Here is an 18,005-nt window from a genome sequence, read left to right as displayed (position 1 = left end):
AATACACAATGTCCCATAAACTAAGGAAATTGAGAAAAAACATGATGACAACCGATCATTGTAGCAGAACAGCCCATTTAGTTCACTTGTTACTGTTTAGGATTCCTCCTAATATATTCTACATGCACTTTAGTTACAAAGAGATGATTATCTAAGCAGAAGAGACACAACTGGCTGCTTATACAGCACATACCTAGTCAGCAGGAAATGCAGTACAGGAAGCTGAGTCTTCTTGGAGTTCCACTTGCTCAACAAGTTGTCTACAGCATAAAGCTACATATTCCGTGACCTAGGAATGATATTATTATAGATATTGGAAAAATGAAATAGAGATAATTGGAAGTTAAATTCATTTATTGCATGAAGAATGTTGTTAGTGACAGAATTTACACAGCTCTCTCCTCTAATGTTATTGTGCTCCCAGTTTTGATCTGATATATTAATTATAATGTAAAATGACAACACGCAAATTAACGGGTTGGGTATGGGATCCCGGCGGTCAGAATACCGGCACGATTAATAACTGCTCTCAGACCCGGGATAAGCATTGAATGTGATGGGCATCACATACAAAATGAATACGTCATAGGCATGCACAAACATAGTTATGAATGAACAAAGTGAAAAGTGATTTTTTTAATATCAAAATATTAAAAAATATATCTTAATGCACATATAAAAAAACAAGCAATAATGTAACTTTTATACATTTCCAAATTTGTTATAAATATCCTATCTTACTTTGTAGACTTTAAACTGCTAATTAGCATTCCAATGTCATTGCTGTCTGCTATTATACAGTATATGGACAGTGATTCTGAGCAACCTCTTGTGAAACATAGGGCTGTATAAAGATTGTCACCCTAAAATGAATTAGTTTATAAAAAGGAACTGCTTTCAACTTAGTTACAACTATTTACAAATAATTTAGTAGTTTTAATTGTAAAGTTAAACTGTTTTTTAATACTCTTTAATAATTACTAAGCTTCATGAAATGGTATTTTCCATTATGTGAACTTAATAGGTGACTGACAACAAGAAAGACAGTTTATGGGGGAAAACAACCCCAGTTTGAATTGCAAGATAACTGGCATTTGCTGGGCTGCATTTGAGCGATTTCTAGGTCCAGCACTCCCCCTTGTGGACAGAAATATTTGTTTCAACTCTAAAATCATTTATGTATGTAAGCAAATGCTTTTCTGTATATTATTATTATTATTACCAGTTATTTATATAGCACTCACATATTCCGCAGCGCTTTACAGAGAGAGAATATTTGGCCATTCACATCAGTCCCTGCCCCAGTGGAGCTTACAATCTGTATTCCCTATCACATGCTCACACACATACACACTAGGGGTCATTTTTGTTGGGAGCCAATTAACCTACCAGTATATTTTTGGAGTGTGGGAGGAAACTGGAGTACCCGGAGGAAACCCACACAAGCACAGGGAGAATATACAAACTCCACACAGTTAGGGTCATGGTGGAAATTGAACCCATGTATACTTTATTCTCTAAATTTTAATAATTTAATAATTTATTAGTACTTTAAATGCTGAAACATTAGTTCACAGACAAATAATTTAGACCACTGCAACAAAAAAAAAAAAAAGGATGGTTTTGTTTAAATAGACAAACATGTTTTATTTTACAGACACCCAGTAATTAGTAGAACCAATTATAGAACCATATGGCCATAAATGAATTATTAATCTTATGAATTATTACATTTTTGATAGGTTTGTTAAAGCTGTATTATAACCGAGGACACATTATTCCACGCCTGGGCTGCATGCAAAACCTTATTCCCCAGCGGTACTGGTTCTGTGATATAGAAATGGTAAAATATGTCTCCAACTCAACTTCCTAGAACAGTGGACAGTGGATGAGGTGGGAGGACCAATTACAGGCCAGAAATAGTGGAGGCTACAACAGGGGAAGCGGACAACTCAGAAAATACTGTTGATGTGGTTATGCAGGTTCTACATTAATTGTTGCATAATAATACTATAAATTTTGAGACATTCTTGATTGCCTAGATTATGGCTCTAAATGGCATGGCTCTGTTAGTACATGAGGTAACAATATACTTGATCCACGTTAGTCCAGATTACATGATCTGGATTATAAAGTGAATTGTGTTTGTAGGATAGAAAAATAAGGATGTTGTGTACATACTATGCATTTTCTCTGTACTGATTCATTCTTGGCTTAGGGCTCACCATTAATATAGAAATAGCAGGGTGTGGACTGTGGTGGGTTTAGCTCATACAGTACATAGTGATGTGAAGTTTTTAGGGCTTAAAATGGTTTTAATGTATCACATTTTCTAAAGAGGACAAGTAGATTGCCAATAGCAAAGAATTAGATTATATCTATCATTTTATAAAATGTACTAGATAAATGATAGCTTGAAGCTGATTGGTTGTTATTGGTAACTTTACTTGTCCACGTTGGGTTTGATACATCTCTATCTTAACAGTTACTGGTAAATTAAACTTAATAACAAAAGCAAGTTGTACAATTCATTCACCATCAGCAGGTTAGAGCAGATTCCCTCATCTTCTCATATGTATTATAGGTCATTGTCTTTAAAAAAGACAGAATCAACAGATTTCACATATTCTGTTCCAATCCCCCAAAAAATCTTTTTCTAATTGATTACATTAAATTGTTACCTTTCTGCTTTCCACAGGGAGAGAGAGGCCTGCAAGGCCTACCTGGCGTTATTGGGTTTCCTGGATTTCAAGGACAAGAGGGGGCACCTGGACCCTTGGGTCAGAAGGTAATATCATATTTGTAAGACTACTACAATTATCGATTTATATTTTAAAATCCTTACACTTGGAATACACATTTTTTTATCTCTTTCCATTACAGGGTGACGCAGGTGAGCCGGGACTTCCAGGTACAAAAGGAAACAGGGTAAGTAGCATGTAACATAATATGTAAGGAGTCAGTGAAACTAGCTGTAACAGTCATTAAACTGAGCAATAGCATTTTACATGCACAAATAACAGTTCTTGTAGCAATCTTCATATATTTTATTATATAAAGAATATGACAGCAGTAGCTGTGGCACATTTTCTATTTGAACTCACATTTAATTTTGCAGAGAAATGATTGTGGTGACAGTCTTTTCCAGTTACAGCACTGCAGAGTGTAATACAACTTAGACCACACATCATCACACAGTGTTCTGGTTTATTTGGTAAATGAATTGACCATTTATATAACATAGGGCCTGATTCAGCAGAGGATGCTAGAGAAGATTCCTGACCACCGCCAAACTTGTACTGCCATTGTGCAATACGGGTCTGCCATGCCGCATGGAGTTCTGCAGCAGACTGTCTGTGACTCTGCTGCCGTTTCTGGACAGGGGGAAGGAGGCGACGGCCTCCGTTCCCCAAAATGGAGACATGTCACTGCAGTTGCGGGGGGGGGGGGGGGGGGAGTAACGAGACCAGGATCGTCGATGGCTGGCTGAAATTTCCTGGCCTCTTTTGTGCATTGTGGCGGCTGGCTTGCATGACTCTATGGGTCACGTAGCCGGCCGATGAACACCACCAGATGATCCGATGTTGCGTTGTACAACGCAACTCGGATCAGTAATGCCTGCAGGAGGCAGGAGACTTCCTTCTGCTTTACAATATTAATATAACAAGTTAACAGTTGCGATATCAACTGCGTCCACAGCTAAATCAGGCCCTTAGAACGGCAATTTTGTTGCAGATGCATTAGAAACCGGGCTTCTGTCATGTGAGAAAGGAAATAACATCTAACGTGAGCAAAAATACATGAATTAGAGGTGAATGTGGATTCATTCTATTATACAGAAATTAAAAAATGTTTATGAAAAAGCAAAACGTACTGTAGCTCCTGTGACGTATGAGTATAATAATTACATTTGTCAGCTACGTTAGTCCATGTGAAGTACTGTAAGCTTATAATAAACAATACTGATGACATCTCTAGCCATAAACATTCCTGGGATCATTTACTTCCAGCTGCCAAAGAGCAAATGTACATCAAGCAATAGCAACATAATCTGGTGGAAGCTGTACATTTACACATACTGTATGATACAGCAATTTGCACATGTATTATACTGTAAACACAAAAACACACCCACACAGTAAACCAATCACTCAAAAATAATTATTTATTTAAAAATTATGGTGTATACAAGTAACTCTGGATCTCTGGAATGAATAAATGGGAGCCTCTAAGACGCATCTTTATCAACTCTATCATCCTGTATAACAGACAAGGGGACCACTGTCCATTATGATTAAATGATCTCACGAATGACATTTGATAAATATGAATTAACAAAATACGATACAAATCAACTTGTTTAAAAAAACATATTTTTATACAATAAACAAACAAAACGAAAAAACAGTACAATTATAGTCTGATCTTCACTTCTGTACCATTTGTGATCCATGGGGACAACTGACAGCATTCTATAAAACAACTAAGTTACCTATAGCTCTTCTGTAATGACAGCTGGAGAATAATAGGGTGATTATACAAATAAAAAAGAAGTGTAATAGGTCTTGAAATGTTGTTGCTGTGCTGCTGTTGTATGAATATATTCTTGCAGTGTTGTTTGACATTTTCCTTATTACTGTATTGATACTCGCACTGAAGACTGTGGGCCAAATAAATGTAATAGGCTGAGAGTTTAGAAAATGTTAGAGTTTAGCAGTAAAACTCTCACACTTTTTAAACTTGGCCAATGTAATGTGAGTCTGAGAACATGTAAACTCGCATGTTATTAGACTCAAGAAACTCTCACGATTTAAACTCTCATCCAATTGTTTTCCCATTTTGTAGATAAAACTTGACCAATGTGACAGTTTACTGCTAAACTCTCACATTTTCTAATATCTCTCCCTATTACATTTGGCCCGGTAAGTTGAATGATGACTACTTATAATCGTCCAGTGAATGAACATTTAACATAAAAACTATTTTGCTACATGTGTCATCATTATTATACGTATACTTTTAAAAAACATTTTTGGTTTAAAGATTGAAGAATAGTTAGAATTTTGCAATAAAAAAACTAGGAGAGGTGTAGAAATCACCTATGAATGAACGCACAATGCTAGCAAATGGACAGACAAGTCCAGTAAATGAATAATGACTTACATCAATAAAACATAGTCAACAGAGCTAATCTAAGATTGTACGCATTAATTTAAAGATTACTGCATTAAACCTGAACATGTTCATTGGCTGATTCACCCTATATAAATAGAATACATAAAGAGAAAAGTGGAATGTAGTAATTGTAGTATTTTTTTTAAACCTACAAAGTGCTCATGTACCAGAACTCAAAATGAGTAATGCACATAGATATAGTCCTTTCTCTTTCCAACTCCTCCATATAGTGCCTTAGATGCTCTGAGGCTAAGCCGTAACTGGAAATGTTGGTGCCCTGTGCGAGAAAGAGCATTGGTGCCCCCCCCACAACTCCCAAAACAGCCTATATAAAAAAATGCACATGCACAAATTCAGGCACTATAGAAATCATATCCAGTCCATCCTTAATATAGCTATCAAAATGATTTTTATAGTACCCATATCTGAGCTTAATTAATTTGGTGAGAACAGCAGCTCTATATTATGTTAGATGTATTTATTTATTTACTTATTTATTTATGTATGTATTATTGTTATTGAGTTAATCTGTCTATGTAGTATAGAATTCTTATTAAATATATTTTGCAAGAAGCCAAGAGTACATATATATATACAGTATATATACAGTCAGGTGCATAAATATTGGGACATTGACAGAATTTTCATATTTTGGCCTCTATTCACCACCACAATGGCTGTGAAATGAAACAAACAAGACGTGCTTTAACTGCAGACTTTCAGATTTAATTTGAGGGTAATTACATCCAAATCAGGTGAACGGTGTAGGAATTACAACGGTTTCTATATGTGCCTCCCACTTTTTAAGGGGCCAAAAGTAATGGGACTATCAACTCAAAAGCTATTTCATGGACAGGTGTGGGCTATTCCCTCGTTATTTCATTATCAATTAAGCAGGTAAAAGGTCTGGAGTTGATTCTAGGTGTGACATTTGCATTTTTAATCAGTTGCTGTCGACTCTCAGTATGAGATCCAAAGAGCTGTCACTATCAGTGAAGCAAGCCATCATTAGGCTGAAAAATCAAAACAAACCCATCAGAGAGATAGCAAAAACATTAGGTGTGGCCAAATTAACTGTTTGGAACATTCTTAAAAAGAAAGAACGCACCGGAGAGCTCAGCAAACCAAAAGACCCAGAAGACCACAGAAAACAAATGTGGTGGATGACAGAAGAATTCCTGGTGAAGAAAAACCCCTTCACAACAGTTGGCCAAATCAAGAACATTCTCCAGGAGGTAGGTGTATATGTGTCAAAGTCAACAATCAAGAGAAGACTTCACAAGAGTGAATATAGAGGGTTCACCACAAGATGTAAACCATTGGTGAGCCTCAAAAACAGGAAGACCATCTAAAAAAGCCATTACAGTTCTGGAACAACATCCTATGGACAGATGAAACAAAGATCAACTTGTACCAGAGTGATGGGAAGAGAAGAGTATGGAGAAGGAAAGGAACTGCTCATGATCCAAAACATACCACCTCATCAGTGAAGCATGGTGGTGGTAGTGTCATGGCGTGGGCATGTAAGGCTGCCAATGGAACTGGTTCCCTTGTATTTATTGATGATGTGACTGCTGACAGAAGCAGCAGAATGAATTCTGAAGTGTTTTGGGCAATATTATATGCTCATATTCAGCCAAATGCTTCAGAACTCATTGGACGGCGCTTCACAGTGCAGGTGGACAATGACCCGAAGCATACTGCAAAAGCAACCAAAGAGTTTTTTAAGGCTAAAAAGTGGAAGGTTTTGCAATGGCCAAGTCAATCCCCTGACCTGAAACCGATTGAGCATGCATTTCACTTGATGAAGACAAAACTGAAGGGAAAATGCCCCAAGAACAAGCAGGAACTGAAGACATTTGCAGTAGAGTGCTGGCAGAGCATCACCAGGGATGAAACCCAGGGTCTGGTGATGTCTATGCGTTCCAGACTTCAGGCTGTAATTGACTGCAAAGGATTTGCAACAAAGTATTAAAAAGTGAAAGTTTGATTTAGGATTGTTTAGTTTGTCCCATTACTTTTGGCCCCTTAAAAAGTGGGAGACACACATAGAAACCATTGCAATTCCTACACTGTTCACCTAATTTGGATGTAATTACCCTCAAATTAAATCTGAAAGTCTGCAGTTAAAGCACATCTTGTTTGTTTAATTTCAAAGCCATTGTGGTGGTGAATAGAGGCCAAAATATGAAAATTCTGTCAATGTCCCAATATTTATGCACCTGACTGTATATATATATATATAAGTATTTATATATATATATTTTATTTGTATTTTCTTTCTGTACACATAATCAGTGTCAGGGACAGGTAGCATAACCCAATCAATCACTTACAGAGAGTGACTCACTGACTAGGAGTGGCATTCCACTTAGTGCTTTCCCCTGCCCCATCCCATATAGTGCTTTCCCCATCCCACATAATCCTTTCCCCCATCCCACATAGTGCTATCCTCTGCCTCCCATTCTACATAATGCTATGCCCTGCCTCCCATTCCACATAGTGCTTTCCCTGCCCCCCATCCCACATAGTGCTTATCCCATTCCACACAGTGCTTTCCCTGCCTCCCATTCCACATAGTGCTTAGCCCATTCCACATAGTGCTTTCCCTGCCCCCATCCAACATAGTGCTTATCCCATTCCACATAGTGCTTTCCCTGCCCCCCATTCCACATATTGCTTTCCCTGCCCCCATCCCACATAGTGCTTATCCCATTCCACATAGTGCTTTCCCTGCCCCCATCCCACATAGTGCCTATCCCATTCCACATAGTGCTTTCCCTGCCCCCATTCCACATAATGCTTTCCCTGCCCCCCATCCCACATAGTACCTATCCCATTCCACATAGTGCTTTCCCTGCCCCCATCCCACATAGTGCTTCCCCCATCCCACATACTGCTTATCCCATTCCACATAGTGGTTTCCCTGCCCCCCATCCCATATAGTGCTTATCCCATTCCACATAGTGCTTTCCCTGCCCCCCATTCCACATATTGCTTTCCCATAGTGCTTATCCCATTCCACATAGTGCTTTCCCTGCCCCCATCCCACATAGTGCCTATCCCATTCCACATAGTGTTTTCCTGCCCCCCATTCCACATAGTGCTTTCCCTGCCCCATCCCACCTAGTGCCTATCCCATTCCACATAGTGCTTTCTCTGCCCCCATCCCACATAGTGCTTATCCCATTCCACATAGTGCTTTCTCTGCCCCCCATCCCACATAGTGCCTATCCCATTCCACATAGTGCTTTCCCTGCCCCCATCCCACCTAGTGCCTATCCTATTCCACATAGTGCTTTCTCTGCCCCCCATCCCACATAGTGCCTATCCCATTCCACATAGTGCTTTCTCTGCCCCCCATCCCACATAGTGCCTATCCCATTCCACATAGTGTTTCCCTGCCCCTCATCCCACATAGTGCTTTCCCTGCCCCCCATCCCACATAGTGCTTATCCCATTCCACATAGTGCTTTCCCTGCCCCCCATTCGACATAGTACTTTCCCTGCCCCATCCCACATAGTGCTTCCCCATCCCACATAGTGCTTATCCCATTCCACATAGTGCTTTCCCTGCCCCCCATTCGACATAGTACTTTCCCTGCCCCATCCCACATAGTGCTTCCCCATCCCACATAGTGCTTATACCATTCCACATAGTGCTTTCCCTGCCCCCATTCCACATATTGTTTTCCCTACCCCCATCCCACATAGTGCTTAACCCATTCCACATAGTGCTTTCCCTGCCCCCATCCCACATAGTGCCTATCCCATTCCACATAGTGCTTTCCCTGCCCCCATCCCACATAGTGCTTATCCCATTCCACATAGTGCTTTTTCCCTGCCTCCCATTCGACATAGTACTTTCCATGCCCCCATCCCACATAGTGCTTCCCCCATCCCACATAGTGGTTTCCCTTCCCCCCATCCCACATAGTGCCTATCCCATTCCACATAGTGCTTTCCCTGCCCCCATCCCACATAGTGCTTATCCCATTCCACATAGTGCTTTTTCCCTGCCTCCCATTCGATATAGTACTTTCCATGCCCCCATCCCACATAGTGCTTCCCCCATCCCACATAGTGGTTTCCCTTCCCCCATCCCACATAGTGCTTATCCCATTCCAAATAGTGCTTTCCCTGCCCCCATCCCACATAGTGCTTATCTCATTCCACATAGTGCTTTCCCTGCCCCATCCCACATAGTGCTTATCCCATTCCACATAGTGCTTTCCCTGCCACCATTCCACATAGTGCTTTCCCTGCTCCCATCCCACATAGTGCTTCCCCCATCCCACATAGTGCTTATCCCATTCCACATAGTGCTTTCCCTGCCCCCCATCCCACATAGTGCTTATCCCATTCCACATAGTGCTTTCCCTGCCTCCCATTTGACATAGTACTTTCCCTGCCCCCATCCCACATAGTGCTTCCCCCATCCCACATAGTGCTTCCCCCATCCCACATAGTGCTTATCCCATTCCACATAGTGGTTTCCCTGCCCCCCATGCCACATATTGCCTATCCCATTCCACACAGTGCTTTCCCTGCCCCCCATTCCACATAGTGCTTTCCCTGCCCCCATCCCACATAGTGACTATCCCATTCCACATATTGCTTTCCCTGCCCCCATCCTACATACTGCTTATCCCATTCCACATAGTGCTTTCCCAGCCTCCTATGGGAACGCCTACCGTCTGTAGCCGGCCCCACTGACATCACTAGTGATGTCAGTGGGAGTGATTTTGGCTCTGATGGAGCCAAAATCACTCCGACCACAGGGTTTCACTCGCAAGTCCGATGGTCAAGAGTCAAGACCATCGCGACCATCTTGTTGGACGCTCGTATATGCTGTGGGTGGTGACCAACAGCTATACGAGCGTCCAGGAGGACGCTCCATTTTAATGGAGGTGGGCCCTGATTCAGAACGAGCGCTCTGGTCAGAGCGTCCGGCTCTGAATCAGGGCCAATATCTTATATAACAACTTCTATAGTACGCCTAACAGAGAGACAATGCTTTTTCCCTTTTTCTCTTTGTATAACCACACTTATTGTCTTTGGCAGCACCCCCGCCTGACCAAGACATATTATATGTCATAAGTAATAATTTGGGGTTACATATGAAGTTTTAGAGATATCTACTAGAGCAGAAGTTCTTCCAATATCCCCTTCCCCTATTTACATAATATCTGCAGATATATCTGCCATCAGCTGTGCTGCACATCCGGTGCGATATGTTTGTGAACGTCGTTCACATACATCTCGTATGTGCACACTGGCCGACGGGCACACGATATATCTGCCAATCAATTGAGCAGCCGGTATGTCGGCCAGTGTGTACCAGCATCAGCCTTTAAGTGTACAATGTATATTTGTGTGTGCACCTGCATTCTTTGTCCCCTGCAAAGTGACTAGGTATTCAAACCAAAAAGTGCATATGTGCTACAATCTATGTCTCAAAACAGGAAACAAGAACCATCCAGCTAGTGCAATAGGTAAATAAAATGTGTTCTGACAAAACACAAATATAAAAAGACATCCAGAAAGATAATGCACATACAGGAAATAATAAGAAATTAGGCTTATCTGCTATATTCCAGCCCCTAATAAATGCAGTATAAACAAATCCAAATCCAAAAGCAAGAAACAGTGGTCCACAATCGTACCCCCATGCATTTCGTCCACTCATTATAGTTTAGGACTTCTTCAGGGGGATCACAATGTGACATCCACTCTCGCTCACCCTATAAAGCAGTAGTGTACAACCTTTTGTTTAGTACGAGGGCCGTATTTGGGACAGCACACTCATTGAAGGGTCCACAATAAAACTTTACTTGCTTCAACGTGTAAAATTAATACAATTTACTAGTGGAAAAGACAGCATTGTTAAAAGGTCTTAATGGAGACAGAGAGAAGTGTGTGCAATGCCACAAAGCAGGATGCACTACCAAGCAACACATTCACCTTTTCCACTGTAACAAGAGATTTCCACACCTCTGCACCGTCACAACCCTATAGCAATACATCCTCCTGCACTGCCACTGTACCCGCTCTCTTATCTATTTGGGAACCACTTTTGTAGTCTCAGTAGTGGTGCCATCAAACAGATGCAATTCTACGGCTATTAGAGACTCAGGACCTTATTCAGAGTCGGTCGCGAGCGCTGAGCGCTCGCAACCGACTCGATGTTGGTCCACAGGGCATGCGCACGACGGAGTCGGCTCCGTCGTGCGCATGCGCGAGCCCCCGCTAACGATGGGTGATCCGTCGTTAGCGGGCTCGAAGCAGACGGAGCGAGCTCTCGATGTTGATTGACAGCTCGCTCCGTTTGCTGGGCGGGCAGGGGGCGTGCCTGCCCAAACTGAGGCGTTCCCGCCGGGACGCTACCCGTATGGGGGCGGCCCCACTGACATCATCAGTGATGTCAGTGGGGAGCTTCCTGCTGAAACACAGCAGGAAGCTCCCTGGGGCTTAAGGTTGACGAGACCCTACCCTAGGGTCTCGTCGTAAGCCCCGATGGTCGCGATGGTCTTGACCATCGCTACCATCTCCCTTAGCGGTCGTTAGAGCTGTGGGTGTTAACCCACAGCCTAACGACCGACATGGAGGTGGCTGTTCAGGATGCAAGTGGCCGCCCTGTCTGAACCACCGCTTGCATCCTATGACTGCCTCTGAATGAGGCCCTCATTGCGCTCCCTGTGACATTAGATTTAGGAAAATTTTCTTTATGTTTTTGGCTTCAGACATATAAATAAATGTGGGTCTGTGTGCTCTGCATGCAAAAGTTTGCTTTAAAGTCCCAGTCTGACTCTGAGGGGTAAATTTACTAAGCTGAGAGTTTGGGAGAGTTTGCAAACTCTGGAGAGTTTGGGCATTTTTTCCCACTCTCAAATTTACTAATGTCAGACTCGGGAGAGAGATCTACTTTGCTACGGAAAAATACTGGAGAGTTAGCAAACTCTCTTCAAATCACCATCGGCAAAACTTGACAACCTTTTCACTGGTGAAGATAGGATTCTGGAATTTACCGAGCAGAGGCCCTGTTTCAGAGCCGGACGCTCTGACAGAGTGCTCGCTCTGAATCAGGGCCGTCCTTCCTGATTTTAGAGCGGCCTCCTGGCCGCTCGCATAGCTGTGGGTGACCACCCACAGCTATAGCGAGCGGCCAAAAAGATGGTCGCGATGGTCAAGACCATCGCGACCATCGGGCTTGCGACGAGACCCTTTTGGTAGGGTCTCGTCTGCCGCAAGCCCTGGAGTGCTTTTGGCTCTATCAGAGCCAAAAGCACTCCCACTGACATCACTTGTGATGTCAGTGGGGCCGGCCCCAGACGGTAGGCGTTCCCTTGGGAACGCCTCCGTCTGGGCAGCCACGCCCCCGGCACGCCCACCAAAGGGGGCGTGCTGTCACTCACCATCGACAGCACGCCCCCTTTGTAGCGAGACCGATAGTGACGGCTTGGCCCTCGCTATCCAGGTCTCGCGCACGACGGAGCCGGCTCCCTCGTGCTAATGCGCATTTGGCCAACATCGACCCGCTTGTGAGCGCTCGCGAGCGGGTCTGAATTAGGCCCAGAGAGTTTCTAAACTCTCATGAGAATAGAAAACTCTCCTGTAAAAACTTGTGAAAAAAATACACCTGCCTGTAAACTGAGAGTTTGGCAGAAACATACGCAGATCGCTGTGATCTATGTATGTTTCTGCCTGTAAATATACAAAATAAATTTAAATATCAGAAAAAATATGACATGGGGTCCCCCTCCCTAAAGCTTAACCAGCCCCAGGCTTGCCAGCCTGTCCTGGTTTCTAAGATTACAGGAAACAAAATGTGTAGGGTTCCCCCGTAATTTAGAAACCAATACCAGGCTGCAGGGCCAGTCCTGATTTTTAATATAGGGGGGAAAAATTGCGTAGGGTCCCCTTTATATTTAACACCAGCACCAAAACAGCCGGGCTGTAATGCCACAGCCCAGAGACCCTTTCACCGGGGCTCCGGGTCCAAAGCATTATCAGCCCAAGCCGGCACCCACCCCCCCGAAACCCCAGGCTTGGACTGAAGCCCGGGGCTCTTCCCCGCACCCCTGGAGCGTTGGGTATGGGGGTAATAAAGTGGGGAAATATAATTAAACTATTGTATTTTACAGTGGAACTACAGGTGCCAGCATGCTGCCCTTTGGCACTTGTGGAACTACAAGTGCCAGCAGACGAGCAGCACCTGTACCCCCACTGTAAAATAAATTACACACACCTACCCATTCACACATACTTGCCTATACCAGATTTCATACTCACCTATATCCTGGTGCTGGTTTCAGCAGTAATCCATGGACTTTTGAAAACAAAAAAACGATCTTACCGATCCACGCACCGGGTATCAGTATGTGTGTTGCCACACATACTGATACCTCCCGAATGCCAGCTGACAGGACTGCACGGGGTTTGCATGTCCCGCCAGCCAATCAGCGGCCGCACTGACTGTAGAGCGGCCGCTGATTGGCTCCGGCTACTGACAATCGTTTTTTTGTTTTCAAAAGTCCATGGATTACTGCGGAGACCAGCACCAGGATATAGGTGAGTATGAAATCTTTTTTGCAGGACCAGTCAATACGGATTCTACTGGGGAAGGGGACAGAAACATCTGGTATAGGTAAGTATGTGTGAATGGGAAGGTGTATGTAATAAAGTTATACTTGGCACGGTGTGTGAGTTTTGTCTTTATTTAACTATTTATTTTACAGTGGGGGTACAGGTGGCGCCTGTCTTCTGGCACTTGTAGTTCCACAAGTGCCAAAGGGCAGCATGCTGGCACCTGTAGTTCCACTGTAAAATACAATAGTTTAATTATATTTCCCCACTTTATTACCCCCATACCCAACGCTCCAGGGGTGCGGGGAAGAGCCCTGAGCTTCAGACCAAGCCTGGGGTTAAGGGAGAGGGGGGACCCCTTTTTTGGGGGGACCCCACCTCCCCTGAGATCCCCAGCTTGGCCTGACCGGGTTGGGCAGATAATGCTTTGGACCCGGACTCCCGGTGAAAGGGTCTCCGGGCTGTGGCATTGCAGCCTGGTGCTGGTTTTAAATATAGGGGGGACTCTACGCTATTTTTTCCCCATAATCTTAGAAACCAGGACAAGCTGGCAAGCCTGGGGCTGGTTAAGCTTTAGGGGGGGTACTATGTATTTTTTTTTAGACATGGTAGGAGAGGGGGCGGGGCCTCCCGGTGATGGGGCGGAATCTTAGCCAGGGACAGGAAGGAGCCCAAGGGAAGGGACAGACACAGAGAGGAAGGTAGTGTTAGTGTACTAGTACAGCCCCTGCAGCAGAGCGGTCACAGAAGGAGCGCTGCTCAGTGTGCGGCCACAAGCTGCATAGATGTGACAGACAGCCGGGTAACAGGCAGAGAATGCTGCCCAGCCGCTCTGATGCTGCTATAGTCGGAGCTACTGAGAGCACTTTCTGCCTGTCACCTGGCCGAGAGTGTAGCAGGCTGTGGGGAGCCGGCTGTGCTCTCTCCCTCCTCGGCTCCTTGATGACAGCATGTCACTGACACACCCCTCCCCCATACGTGGAGCGCATTACACAGGCTCCGATCACAGCACAGGTTGAGCACAGCCTGCTCAGCTCAGTGCATGATGCGGACTGTGCTAGGGGGTGAGCGATCGCTATAATCACCTTCCTTCCCTGGATCCGCCACTGGGCATCTTACTGATAAAAGTCATATAAGAAATTAAGAATTTATGCCAACAGACTCTATGCGGGACATTCGTAAAGAAACCTCTAAGTATATTCCTCACATATCTGCGGCGTGCTAATACAGGTTGAATCTCCCATATCCAAAATGCTTGGGACCAGAAGTATTTTGGATATCGGATTTTTCCATATTATGGAATATATGCATACCATAATGAGATATCTTGGGAATGGGACCCAAGTCTAAACACAGAATGCATTTATGTTTCTAATAATTTTTTGCAATAAACAAAGTTTGTGTACATTGAACCATCAGAAAGCAAAGGTGTCACTATCTCAGGTCCTGATTCAGTAAGGATCACTATTCTGCTTATACGCATGCAACACAGTTACTATTATCAGTGGTGATATGTAATGTTTGCATTCGCATTGCGATCACAGCCTAACATAAGGACGCCCACTTCCCCTTACACACATCCGTATACTTTGGCAACAGAGAAATAATCTGCAACATCGAGTAATAGCGGACCCATACGCAAAGTTAAGGCAGGTCAGCCCTCACTCAGGAATTGCTTACTTCAGCACATGCTATAAGACCTCAGGCTGTGTCTGGTAATGCAGTGGATAATTTATGCACGCACATGCAACACCGATGAAACGCACTGGCACACCTGCGTTCGCCCGACCACCCCCCATCACCACCCACAAACGGCACTTCCGGTTAATCACTCTGCGATGGGTCTGCGTGGTCACTGCGAACGCAGTCCCGATCGCAGCGTCTGATTCGTGCATGCAAAATAATCGGCCGATTGCGTGCATATAAGCAACTGTGATCCTTGCTGAGTCAGGCCTTCAGTGACTCAGTCATGCTCAAAACATTCCGTATTTCGGAATATTTGGTATTTTGGAATATTTGGATATGGGAGACTCAACCTGTAATATATCAAATTACAAGCACAAGTGCTCCCATGGTTAGCAGGTCTGCGAGTCTACAACAACTTTTTTAATAGTGTAATGATACTGACGGTATCCATGTTCTAGTAGTCCTTATAGTTAACTGGCTGACACCATTTTATGATAGTCTAAAGTAAAATCTCAGCAGCTGTAATTTTTTTGGAGAAAGGACAAAAATATATAAAAACAAAGAGCAAGGTGCAATATATTTATTGTAGCTTTACTGTAACAAGATTACAAATAAACAAGATATTTTAAGTTGAAATTCTTTATATATTATACACGGAATGGGCATGCAATGCCGGCTGTGGGGATGCCTCCTGTCAGCAGGGGCGCCGAGAGGGGGGGGAGCGGGTACAGATTACCGGGGCCCTGGCTTCCTGAGGGGCCCTGCAGGGGCCTGGGTCCGGCGCCGCTCCCCCTCCCTCAGAGCAGCCCAGCACACAGCGTCTCCTATGCCTGTGGGGGGGAGCGATCACACTGATCGCGCCCCCCCTGGCTTTGAGCAGGGCTTATTGGGCTCAGAGCGCCCCCCTCCCCAGCGCGCAGTGCAGCTTTGCGGCGCTGCATTTTTTTTTTCTGGGAAGGGGGCGTGGCCACGCCTCCCACGATTAGGCCATGTCCCCTATTACCCGGGCCCGCCGCGGCTCTCAGCAGGCCTGTCAGAATACCGACAGCGGCATCCCGATGAATGGTATCGGCTAAGTATAGTTACCCCCTTCCTTCCCCCCCTATCCCTCCTTTTTGTAGCTTAACCCTCCCCGCCCCCTAACCCTCCCTGTTAGAGCCTAAACCTAACCTTCCCCCTTCATGTCTAAACCTAGCCCTCCACCCTTAGTGCCTACCCCCCCCAGGGGTGCCTAGCCCTAACCCCCCCAAACCAAACCCTAACCCCGCTACGCTCCCTAAACCTAATACTCCCCCCCCCCCCCCCCATGGCTACGGGTGCCTCGGACTTACTTCGTTCGGGCTGGCATCCTTAGCATTCCGGCGTCGGGATGAAGATAGGAGTTGGTATTTTGATGCCTAACTTAAGTTCTTTGTTGGGATTTCCCTGTCGGTATTGAGACCGGCAGCATACTACATCCCATTATACACATATTGTTATCAATTACACAGAGAAGCTAGCTATGTTTTGTTTAAACCGCTAACAATTTATTTATTTTTCAAGCTGCTCTGCATTATTATTTGGTAAAGTCATTGTTTTCTGCTTCCATCTTGTACAGGGTCCTCCTGGAGCTGCTGGATTTCCTGGAAACCCTGGTCTTCCTGTATGTATAGGTTTCCTGTGGAATAAATACTCATAGCATTTGAGAAAGTCCCTAAAATATTTTTTACTTTATTTATTTACAGGGCATACCTGGACAGGATGGCCCACCTGGCCCACAGGGAATTCCAGGTTGCAATGGCACAAAGGTACAATAAATTATATTTAACTACCTGTGTATTGAAGATAAATACTGCTTTTAAATTATGTATTAAAAAATCTGGTCTGTGGATTTAACTTTAGGGTGAAAGTGGACCACTTGGACCTCCTGGACTTCCAGGATTACTTGGCTACCCAGTAAGTGTTAATCAGTTGAAATAATAGGTTCAAAATCTATTCCAAAACAGAACCTAAGTACTTAAAATATATACGGAATCTAGTGATAGAGTAGACTCCATAGTGTTTCTGATACAGAACAGATTAAAACCGTTAATAACCCTAGAACTCCTATTTTCTAAGCTCATGTTGCACCAAGTCTTAATACATAAAGTCCCAGGAAAAACAAAAAGGAAGTGTGCCAAATAGATAATTAGGAAGTAGAAGAAATGAATAAGGTTAAAGGAAGACAGATCTGGCTAGTAATTTCCATGCACATGTAGTGCACAAAAAGGCAATTGAGTTTGAGGTTACAGGCATTATTACTCACTTTGTTCTGATCTGCCACTAGAAAAAAAATATACTGCATAGTGTCACTATTTGTATTATCTGCTACTATGGGAAGGAATTAATTATCATTGAAACTTCAACTATCCTCAAATCAGTGCCTCAAGCTTTTCAAATGCAGCCCACGGCTGCCCACGATAAGCCCACAGATGGCACCTAACAGGAATTTCTGTTCACCCCTTCCTGAGGCTCGAACAGAAATAAATGGGCTTACTTCCCTTAACGCGACTGGTGCGAATGCGTTTAGACGTAGCTCC

The 18,005-nt window shown here is 43.9% G+C and overlaps 1 protein-coding gene across 1 annotated transcript in view; it reads left to right on the top strand.

Annotated features, from left to right (window-relative positions):
* The window catches only part of COL4A1 (collagen type IV alpha 1 chain), a 221,134-nt gene that overhangs the window by 116,636 nt on the left and 86,493 nt on the right, over window positions 1-18,005 (top strand). Inside the window, exons 3-7 of the mRNA XM_088458338.1 lie at window positions 2,699-2,788; window positions 2,884-2,928; window positions 17,045-17,089; window positions 17,172-17,234; window positions 17,329-17,382. Coding sequence (XP_088314464.1) covers window positions 2,699-2,788; window positions 2,884-2,928; window positions 17,045-17,089; window positions 17,172-17,234; window positions 17,329-17,382 — 297 coding nt within the window. The remainder of the gene's footprint in view (window positions 1-2,698; window positions 2,789-2,883; window positions 2,929-17,044; window positions 17,090-17,171; window positions 17,235-17,328; window positions 17,383-18,005) is intronic.

The sequence above is a fragment of the Taudactylus pleione genome, unplaced genomic scaffold, assembly GCF_031769625.1.
Source record: "Taudactylus pleione unplaced genomic scaffold, aTauple2 ptg000041l, whole genome shotgun sequence".
Taxonomy (NCBI): domain Eukaryota; kingdom Metazoa; phylum Chordata; class Amphibia; order Anura; family Myobatrachidae; genus Taudactylus; species Taudactylus pleione.
The sequence above is the reverse complement of the archived record's forward strand: the minus strand, read 5'-3'. Positions and strand labels throughout refer to the sequence as shown.